General features: G+C 45.7%; 2 protein-coding genes across 2 annotated transcripts; one reads left to right on the forward strand and one right to left on the reverse strand.

The window, feature by feature from the left end:
• Positions 1-310: 310 nt before the first annotated feature.
• Positions 311-7410, forward strand: trim55b (tripartite motif containing 55b; the record flags this gene model as incomplete). The annotated part of the gene is made up of 7 exons (XM_084443493.1): positions 311-430; positions 706-875; positions 4549-4732; positions 5555-5650; positions 6501-6734; positions 7122-7144; positions 7248-7410. The coding sequence occupies 7 exons, from the start codon at positions 311-313 to the stop codon at positions 7408-7410; spliced, it is 990 nt and encodes a 329-aa protein (XP_084299619.1).
• A 2824-nt stretch (positions 7411-10234) lies between these two features.
• crhb (corticotropin releasing hormone b) lies at positions 10235-10735 on the reverse strand (the record flags this gene model as incomplete). Its single annotated transcript, XM_084443094.1, has 1 exon — positions 10235-10735. The coding sequence occupies one exon, from the start codon at positions 10733-10735 to the stop codon at positions 10235-10237; it is 501 nt and encodes a 166-aa protein (XP_084299220.1).
• Positions 10736-11394: the final 659 nt, after the last annotated feature.

An 11394-nucleotide genomic window follows, 5' to 3' on the forward strand; every position in this document is an offset into this window, starting at 1 on the left:
GCGCAGAGAGGAGTCATCAGCTGCTCAGCTCTTCCTAGTATCAGTTTCATATATGGGCAGTAACATGGCAACCTTTGACGTGACACTTTCTAAAAACAGCTCTGACACCAGCTCCAGCTCTGAGATACGAGCCACGCGATATCCCGTGTGAGGCACAGTTTGCACCAGAGCCATTTCACTGGGCCTTTTGTTGTTCGGGAAGAACGCGTGGTTTAAATGCTGAACTGATTGAACAAAATTTCCAGGATTTCTGTGGCCTTCTCCTGTCCTCTCAGTCTCAGTCACCGGATTGGCTTTCAGTGGATTCGTAATGGACAACTTGGAAAAGCAGCTCATCTGTCCCATATGCCTGGAAATGTTTACGAAGCCTGTGGTCATCCTACCTTGTCAGCACAACCTCTGTCGAAAGTGTGCCAATGATATATTCCAGGTATATTTACATTTCTTCAATAACATGCCATTCCTTGATAACATGTCTATGTATGTTCCTGTTTAGCTTCATAACATGTTTAAACCAATGTGCACAGGTCATCAGGATGCATCTTGGCCTTGATTTATATTTAGAGTTGTTATAATGGTTGAGCTAGTCTGTCTCAATTGTGTGCTCCACTTGTTTTAGCTTTGCCTTGCCACAGCTGTCCAGTGCAAGTCTGAACTGTACACACTGCATACATGTTGATCATCTTAATGCTCCTGTGTATGAAGGCCTCCAACCCCTACCTTCCGACCAGAGGGGGCTCGGTGACCTCCGGTGGCCGATTTAGGTGCCCGTCCTGCAGGCACGAGGTGGTTCTGGACCGTCACGGCGTCTATGGCCTCCAGAGGAACCTGCTGGTGGAGAACATCATTGATATGTTCAAGCAGGAGTCCACTAGGTGAGCTGAATCATATAGTGGCTTTCTAACTTGTTTCTTTCCTAAGCTGGGTGCTCCACCTGGAACAGATGAGATTCTGGCTCCCCAGGCAGGCGATGCGTCAAACTGTAGTCTGGCTAGTATAATGCTAAAGCTAGCGTACAGTGACCCTATAGAACGATACATATCTCCATTAATGTGCAGTGCAATGGCATGATGATTCAGGGTTCAGACTTCAGAAATAACTCCAAAACATTTCTGTGTTCCCCATTTGTAGTATAGTGTTCCTAGTTTTTCATGTCCGATTACAAGACTTTCTTTTATTTAAAAACACAGCGGGGGACAGATGAGTAAGTCTTGTAGGTCCTCGGTTAGTATTGTATGAGATACAAGTCATGTTTTAGTCATGTCTAGTGCGTTGCCCGTTCCAACTACTCCACACTGGCTTCCTTTGGTCCTGATCAATACACCTGCTGAATTTCAACTCCATACACGGCCCGGCTCTCCAGAAAATGGAAATAAAGACAGACATACAGACAGAGACTCCATCCATTATAGTATGATGTAGTAATTAGATAATAATTATAACAGTATAATTTTTCATTGCACTCAAGTTCTTAAATCAGCACCTTACAGACCATTGCATGGCACCGTCCAGGTATTGTTGCAGACATGTTGCCATGGCTATTTAATGCAGACTTAATCATCAAAACACATATCTCTCACGTTACGTAACTAGAACATTTTATTCTTCATCTTTTCAATCCAATCAATTCAGTGCCCATCATGGTTGTTCATCATGTTGCTATCATGCCCATCAGAGCCTGTGAGCATGGGTAGCTTCTGTGTGTTCCCATGCAACTCATTACTAATTCCTTATGAACGCTATTGCTATGCATTATTACATTTTTCTTAAATGTATTGGAATTAAATAAAATGAATTTACTCATACTGTATAGAGCCTATTCTATATTTACTATATAATAATAATAGGCTACTTGAAACAACTCCAGGTTATCCAAAGCGCTACGGTATATAAACTTTACAATGTTCTCTCTCATTCATCCATTCATACACACATTCACACACCAATGGCACACTATGTTATGTGCATGAAGAAGCACTTGCTGGAATCCCTCCTCGAAAATGAAGCAGCCAAGACATGTGAGTGTTCTTAGGGAACCGCCATCTTTAATCTCAGGCATTTTTCGCTCATAAAAATGCATGAGGTGAACGCCGTGCGCATAAGAATAGGAATTCCCCCCAGGCTGTGTAATCCAGCTCGCTGCCCTGTCACCCGACGTTACGCTCCAAAGTTCACACTTCATTCACGAGTCAAAGCTCTCTTCCACTCCGTAAGGGACGGAGGATGAGAGCAGAGGAGGAGGGAGGGGGACCAGCCGTGTGTCACTATGCTCTCACACTTGTGACATTACTGGCTCCAACCCTTTGACTGTTCATGGTGGTCATATGAAGTACTGTGAAAGGACTAAAGTTTTGTTAAGTCCGTCAAGTTAACATATGGTTTATTTCCCCTCTAAAGTATCAGATCTAAGACTCATATCTGTGTGGAATTGATTCCATCAGAAAGATATTTAGGGCAGAGGGCACACATGCTGGGGAGGCGTGTCATCCTCATTCTCTCCAAACGTCTCAGATGACTCTCAGATGATCCCCGAGACTTGTTTCCTGGGAGTGGAATGGGTGTGATTACTGTAATGTGGTACTGTACTGAATATTAGTTGCATCGTATGAGATGCAAGGTGGTGTCTAGTTCCCCGTCCTGCTCAGTGTAGTGTGGAAGAAATGAATAATCCAATCTTGAAATTGATCCAATCTTCTCTAATAATCAAAAAGAGAACTTGTGCATCATCATGTTTCGTTATTTTACGCACACAGAAGTCTCTCTCCCTCCCTGAGTGCAGCAGAGATACTGTAGAGTGTATGAAATATACATGGGGTCAGAGATACAGTATATACAAAACCAATTACCACTGACATGCTTTGTATCTGAATCTGAGTAAACTCCAGTATCAATCAATCAATCAAAGCTTTATTTGTATAGCGCATTTCATACCCAGAGGCAACACAATGGACTTTACAGAGAACAAGGGAGGTGGGCATACGACCCACCTCTACATATTCCAGAGGGAAGAAAAAAAACAGTAATCACCCGGGGGCCAGATAAGTGAGCTGTAAAAATTCTTCCCTGACCCCTCTCAACAAGGCGATGGAGCTCCTGGAGTATGTTTGTCTACCGGCTAAGAACATTTATAAAGCAATACATTACATTAAATTACATTTCAGAGTAAGAGAGGCTAAAAAAGCATCATAGGAGAGAGGGCATCCTATGGACATGCTACGACATCCACAGCAGACACGGGGGTGTCTATCGGACTCCGGGAGGTCTGCTGGTGACAGTGGGGTGACAGTGGGGCATCCACCAGTATGATCAGTGTGTGCCTCCCTGTATCGGTGTGTGTCCGTGTCAGAAGCACTGATCCCTGGGTCAGGGTCAGAGCCTCAGCAGGGTCATGCTGTATGTCCAGCACGACTCTCACACTGTTCATCACACAGGGCCTGAGACAGAGTTAGCTAGTTCTCAGAATTGAGATCTACTCTGGTGGTAGGCATAACCCATATCATAGATTAATAGATTTAAAAAGCGGCGTTCTCAAGCTCAGGGACACTGTACAGTACATAACATAGTAAAAGAGTGCAGTGAAAAGATTTAAAAAAGAAATGAGATTAGATCAAGGAGTCCTTCACAAGAGGCCCCGGCTTCCTTATCAAGTAGAGAGAAGGAAACAGTACTGAAGGGTACAGACTTGACAGTTAGAACTCATTTATAACAGCAATGTAACCACAGGAGAAAGCAATATACTTTGTGCACTAAGCACAAGCATTCTTAAATGGAGCAAGCAAGCATTAGCAATAACATTTTCTATGAAGTCCACTGTAGATTTAAAACATGTACTGTAACAAGCAGAGTAAGTGTGTATAGTACACTACTTTATTAGCTTATAGTGTCTTGGACAATCCCCGTTAATTGACTGTAAGAGTAAACAGAGCAGTTTTAGGCCGCATGACTAATCTCCAGCTGTAGTCCCCTCCCAGGCGACAATAGGCACCCTAAAATACATTAGTTAAAACCAAACTCAACCGCTGACCCCATATGTCCCTAACCCGGGTCCGTATCCTTTTCCTACCCCGATCCTACCCCTGACCCCTGCCTCTATCTGGGCCCAGGCACACTCACGCACACACAGACATACACCAGTGTTTGCCATGTCTCTCCTATGATGTTATTAGCCCTTCTTGCTCTGAAAATGTAATTTAATGTTATTTATTTCTTTATAAATGTTCTTAGCCGGTAGACAAACATACTCCTGGAGCTTGCTCCATCGCCTTGTTGAGAGGGGTCAGGGAAGAATTTTTACAGCTCACTTATCTGGCCCCCGGGTGATACTGTTTTTTTGCTTCCCTCTGGAATATGTAGAGAGTGGGTCGTATGCCCACCTCCCTTGTTCTCTGTAAAGCGCATTGTGTTGCCTCTGGGTATGAAATGCGCTATACAAATAAAGCTTTGATTGATTGATTGATTGATTGATTGATTGATTGATTGATTGATTGATTGATTGATTGATTGATTGATTGATTGATTGATTGATATGTCTCCTCTCCCCTGGCGCAGTAGTGGCAGCAAGCCCTCCCCGGAGAGGAAGGAGGAGCAGCCCATGTGCGAGGTCCACGAGGAGGAGAAGATCAACATCTACTGCGTGACCCACAGCACGCCCACCTGCTCCATGTGCAAGGTGTTCGGCCAGCACAAGGCCTGCGAGGTGGCGCCGCTCGCCAGCGTCTACCAGACACAGAAGGTGAGCGGCGTGGGGAACGCGCCCAGCGCCCGACCGCAGAGGGGTCAGAGAGAGGTCGCAGAGGGGTCAGAGACCCCGTTTACACCTTGCATTAAAATGTGTCTCCTATCGAGATAATGATTTAGCCTGATTACATTTACACTTGGCATTAATATGCGTTTCGATTACCTTCATCCTGATCCGTTTGAGATCCGATCGACTCTGTCCAGCTGACAATCGAACGTCACATCCTGTTTGTGCTTGAATATTTTCGTCTGACTAAATTGAGAGTAGACACTTTTGTCTCGTCTGGACTCCAACCTTGACCAGGATCCATTTTAATGCTTTCTTGCTAGCTGCCATGGACGCCTGCTCCTTGCTGGTCTGGAACCGGCGCGTTCCAACGGCTACGTATTTCCGCCCACGTTGTTGATATGTGGATTAAAAACGCATTTCCATTTACACTTCTATTAAATGTGGTCGAAATGCGTCCCTGATCACCTCCGGAGGTGGTACGGCCGATCGGATCGCAATCCGTCCTCAAAACGTTTTGGGCGCATTTACACCTGTACTTTCATGTGGTTTAGTATGATCAGATTGCAATCTGATCACCAAAAACGCATTTTAATGCCAGGTGTAAACGGGGTCAGAGAGAGGTCGCACCTGTCCTGTCTCAGACAGGCAGGTGTTCCACTCAGTGACTAGGCGTTTTTTTATGGGTTTGTCGGTTACTGTGTACTTTTTTCTTGCATCCCAGCACATCCCTGTGCATGATCGGACTGTGTGTGTGTGTGTGTGTGTGTGTGTCTGTACGTGTGTGTGTGTGTGTGTTCTGGCCCCCAGACAGAGCTGTCTGATGGCATAGCGATGATGGTTGGGAACAATGACAGGATCCAGGGCATCATCAGTCAGCTAGAGGAGACCTGCCGGACCATAGAGGTGAGTCCCAGTGGGCTGTCACTCACCCAGCCAGCTCCTCCCCCTTACACCCACCTTCACTGTCACTCACACAGCCAGCTCTCTCTCTATCCCTCTTACACCCACCTTCACTGTCACTCGCCCAGCTAGCTCCTCCCACCTTCACTGTCACTCAACCAGCTAGCTCCTCCCCTGTCCCACACACCCACCTTCACTGTCAGTCACACAGCTAGCTCCTCCCACGTTCACTGTCACTCACCCAGCTAGCTCCTCCCCTGTCCCACACACCCACCTTCACTGTCAGTCACACAGCTAGCTCCTCCCCTGTCCCACACACCCACCTTCACTGTCAGTCACACAGCTAGCTCCTCCCACGTTCACTGTCAGTCACAGCTAGCTCCTCCCCTGTCCCACACACCCACGTTCACTGTCAGTCACACAGCTAGCTCCTCCCCTGTCAATGGCTGCAGCCATTGAAAGTGAATGGCATACGTCAATGTACCAGCTCTCTGACCCGGAACCCCATCAACAACCACTTACTTACTTACTTACTTAATTACTTACTTAGTTACTTAGTTACTTAGTTACTTAGTTACAGGCAGGTATCTCACATGGAATGTGTCCCTAGTGTGTATGAGTCAGCTGATTTCCACTCACCTAGTGAGCTACTAGGCAGTGCTTTATGGGTTTGTCTGTTACTGTACACTTTGTCTTGCATCCGATGTGCGGACATCCCTGTGCATGATCTGACTCTGTGTGTGTGTGTGTGTGTGTGTGTGTGTGTGTGTGTGTGCCTGTACACGTACACGTGTGTGGGCGTGCGTGCATGACTGCGTTTGTGCGCATGTGCGCGCGTGTGCGTGCTGCGCAGGAGAACAGCAGGAGGCAGAAGTCCCAGGCGTGTGAGAAGTTCGACCAGCTGTACACGCTGCTGGAGGACAAGAAGCGAGAGCTGAGTGGGCGGGTGACGGCCGAGCAGGACGAGAAGCTCAGCTACGTCCGCGGCCTGACCAGGAAGTACGGAGACCACCTGGAGGAGAGCTGCCGCGTGGTGGAGACCGGCATCCAGGCCATGGAGGAGCCCGAGATGGCCGTCTTCCTGCAGGTGACGCGGACGGACGAACCCGCGCTCAGGCGCTCACACGCAAACCCCTAACCTGAGATATGGGTTTGTTTGTTTGTTTGGATTTCTTTTAGCCCTATTGGGGCTACATTTCTTCCAAGAGTCTATAGCATAAAAACATTTCATACACATAACAGAAACATAATACAGTCTATAATTATACATTACATTATGGTCACTTAGCTGATGCTTGTATCCAAAATGACTTAGAATAATTGCATTTAACGTAGGAAAAGCCAATGTATACAGGTACAGTATAAGCATACATTTAACACCTTCACGCACATCGATGGCATAAAACACAACGTACATACGGTTGTTATGAATGAATGATTGAGCATAGCTCTCTCTCCCTGTGCCGTTTTACAGGCAGCCAAACCTCTTCTCAAAACGTGAGTATAAAACGCTTTTGACGGACAATATTGTATTCAATGAAAGAGATAGAGCTTTAAATGTACTCCCTATGAATGACCCCCCCCCCTCCCCATCTGTCAGGATCGGGGACGCGTCGAGCACCGCCCACCTGGACACGGTGGAGCGGGGCTACGAGAACCTGGATCACTACGCCGTCAGCTTCCACGCGGAGGGCCGCGCCCTGCGCAGCATCGACTTCATCGGAGGTAGGGACCGGGGGCCAGATAAGACGCTGATTGGCTGACGCAGATGATGACATCAGCACATTGTGTCCCCCGCCGTGGGCAATGCACACAAACCCAGTCTGGCAGCGTTCAAGGACTCTGAGATTATTTGGGGCGGGTAAAATCTTTAACTCATCCTGGCGTTAATGTTTCACACCTTGGGTGCATCTTTCACGGCTGGCCTGACGTGGTCCTGGTTTGGCCGTTAGTTTGACGTTGCTCTCCTGACGTCCCCTCTCCCTCTGCAGACGAGGAGGAGGAGGAGGAGGAGGAGGAGGAGGAAGGAGCGCCAGGCGCCGAGGCCGCAGTGGGGAGCCAGGCAACGTCAGGGGTCGCCGTGGCCGCCAGGGCCCCCGCCTCTGTAGCCCCACCCCCACAGTTCGCCTCGCCGCAGAACGCAGCCAAGAGCGCCACTCCGTCCTAGCCGCCGATGCCAGGCCTAGGAAAACGTTGCCCATAGATTCTGATCTAAGGTCAGTTATGAGGTGATTCCCCATAGGGATGAATAGAGTCTAATATCCCTGGCGTTTCCCCTCAGTGCCGGGGGAGGTTGAGATGACGTTAGATCTGTGGCGACGGCAACTTCTACCTGGAACACGTTGAGTTGAGGGAGCAGAGCTACCCAGAATCCTCCTGGCTTTGAATGTTGGACATGCTTTTTTGTCCAATAACAGTTCTTATTACTGACTATAAACTTGGTCAAGTTGACTAATGACGATACCTTTTTTGTTGATTACTGTATATTAATGTCTGATTCTACACTGATTTTCCTGAAGTATTGAAATAAATATGAGAAAACGCACCAGCAATTTGTTTATTATTTTTTTCAATCAAACATGTCAAATTTTAGCATCGATGTTGATTGCGTTGGTTCACCCAGATAGGCAGGACTGCTGCGGGCGTTCGGTTAACTTTCCCCTCCTATCACAAGCTTCAAATGTGTTGTAATCCAAATGCCCTTCTTATACTGTTTACGGCCTCAGATGTCAGCGGGCTAACAGAGCATTACTGTACATACAGTCATTTCCAGTGACCTCAAGCACTGTTCATCCATGAGCCTCTTCTTCTGGCGGACGGCGAGCGTGTCTAGTTCACTCGTCTTAGTGCCTGAGCTGACATACGATATGGGGAGGTTACGTAATAATATCTTCTCCTTCCTGCCCAGTGGAGGGTGTGTGTGCGTGTGTGTGTGTGTGTGTGAGTGTGTGTGTGTGTATGTATGTGTGTGTGTGTGTGTGTGTGTGTGTGTGTGTGTGTGTGTGTGTGTGTGTGTGAGGTGAACCTTGCGGTACCTCCATGCTTAAATTCTCAAACTCTGTAAAAGACTGTTTGGATGTCCAGTGATGTTTGGTGTCGTAATACTTAATGGCGTGAGTATAAGTTCACTGTGCAGGTTCTCTGTGTGTTAGATCATATTTTGAGATTAGTTTTGTAATGTAATTAGAGATAGATTACAAGCTCCTTCGTACCATTTATCCTTTTCTCCCCTGCTGTGCTAGTACCCTGCGGTCTCTCAGTGTCTCCCAGAAGTGGATCTGCCTCATAGGTGGACACACCGGTGAACAGAACCCACTATTGACTCATATCCAATCTCTTCATCTCATCATCCACGGTAGCCTTTACAATGTCACCTCAAGCCTGTAATAAGCTCCCTGTTGTTGCTACCAGGGGTGAATATTATGTGATGTTTCTCTCTCTCTCTCTCTCTCTCTCTCTCTCTTTCTCTCTCTCTCTCTCTCTCTCTCTCTCTCTCTTTCTCTCTCTCTCTCTCTCTCTCTCATACACAAAACACACACATCTCCCCTGTGTGTCTTATGGAGACGGAACTTTTAATGAGGTCTTCTTTTAGGAATCAGATGATTTCCAGCGAGGTGACTGAATAGTTACAGTAGCATCTCAGTTTGGTCTCCTATGTTCCTCATTTCACATTGGCTACTGTATACACAATAGGCCTACATTTACAACAAATACAGTTGGTATTGTCAGTAATGAGAAATATCAATCCAGCATCAATCCGGTATCAACAACATTATATTTTAAATCGCGGATTTCGGCAAGTGCTGACAGTCGATTGGAGAGAATTGTTGATTGACCTTGATGCAGTCTTAAATAGCCGAACATGGCCTAATTAATTGAGCTACCTGTAGGCAAATCACTCAGGGTCTGAACAGTGCGTTTACAAACGCTCTAACCCGGTCCAGCCTATTTAAGTTAATTAGAGATTTTATTTCACAGAATGCGAATAGGCCAGATAGGCCTACCATTTGATGCGCATTTAGAAATAAGGATTTTTCCATAGCCTATTAAAGTTTAAAGTTAAATGGCTATTATTTATGTTTGACTGTTACATTTAATAATATCCAGAGAAGTTCAAAAATAGCTTTTAAGATTTTATTGAAAAATATAAATATAAGGCATTCTCTTGCACAACAAAAAATGACTGTTTGCTCATAAGTTTATTAACAAACTTAAATAACATATAATACAATAGAACTTAAAGTCAGACAGGTATCAACTCCTGAACGCATAACTCAGAAGTTATAGCCTATAATCAACCAAATATTTCATTTTAACAGAATGAAAGAGGGGTTTATGCTACAGTTTAATTTTGAACATATATACAATAATAAAACTTAATATTTTATCCTTGCATGGTAGCCTAGTATCTGATGATTGCGAGCCAAGCCCATTTACTCTCCGTTGTTTGAGGTTAAAGCTATAAAATAAATACTTGAATATAGAATAAGGATGTAAAAGCAGCACTATGGTACAGAATATCATGTTTTGTGCTAAATGTAAAAAAAAGAAAAAAAAAGAATCTTTGGCGGATGGAATGATGTCTATTCATTTCCCGTAGATCTCCATCATCTTTCTGTTGCTATGCGCTTGCTGTGCTAACTGTTCAGCTCTGGACATCTCCATCATCTCTCGCAGCAGGTGGAACGTGAGGTCCAGCGAGATGGGCGGCTCCTCCGACCTCCTGCCTCTCTCCATCGAGTCGTCCAGCTGGTTTGCGAAGCCGCTAATGAACCGGTTGCTGTTCTCAACTTTGCCTTGTAGTAGACGCTGGGTCAACTGAAGTTGTAAGGCTCTGTTGTAGATGGCCGGTGGTCCCCCGGGGTACATATTCGATGTAGACTCGGGTGAGTTTGCGTACTTGTTTCCCAGGCGTATGAAGTATTCCTCTCCTAGTCGTGATAGAATGGGCAGAGATTGGCGCTGAGGGTCGGTGCGCGCCGCGGGGGCGCGCCTGCCAGCGCCTGGACTCTCAATCGCCCTGCATTCATAGCGGGGTAAGAAGGCAACCAGCAGAACCACGCCGGTGACTAATAAATTGAGCTTCATGTCAGGGGATCAGCAGGACTCTGAGAAAGAAAGGAGTGAATTAACTTCACCTATTGTCTCGATGCATATCTATGACTATTGTAAAGTGAATTACAAAAAAAAGGTTCCCTGCACTCCCAAATGGATTATAACCATTCTGTGCAGAAAGGTAGGCTATTCGCTTCATGCAAGTTGCATGAAACTATAGGCTAATATAAATTTGATCAAAAGTTTCAATATGGACTTCCATTCCTGGCTCTTGTCTTCCACATCATGATAAGACATGACATTCGCTGCGTAAAACAATGACAGAATATTGGCTAGGCTATGAAAATGCAAAGCAATCCATAATATGGCCCATAAATCCAAGGTTTGATGAAACGTCCACAACAACACAAGAGACCAGTTATGATTTATTGCCAGTAGCCCAGTATATCCATTAAGGTAATGTGAAAAGCTATGAACAGCTCAAATGACACCTGTCGATACAAAGTAAAAATGAAGTATGAAGGATTTGTTGCAAGAAAAATGGTGTCATACCTTAAACCGTTATTCTTGCGCCAATGGAAGATTCCAGTTGAGATGTCTCCCTCTTCCAGTTGTGTTGTATCAAGAAATTAGTATAGCCTAAGCAGTTCTTCAAAGAATGGATGTCAGTGTGGATTTATATAGCCTCCCCG

The sequence above is a fragment of the Borostomias antarcticus genome (genome assembly GCF_949987555.1).
Source record: "Borostomias antarcticus genome assembly, chromosome: 9".
Classification (NCBI taxonomy): domain Eukaryota; kingdom Metazoa; phylum Chordata; class Actinopteri; order Stomiiformes; family Stomiidae; genus Borostomias; species Borostomias antarcticus.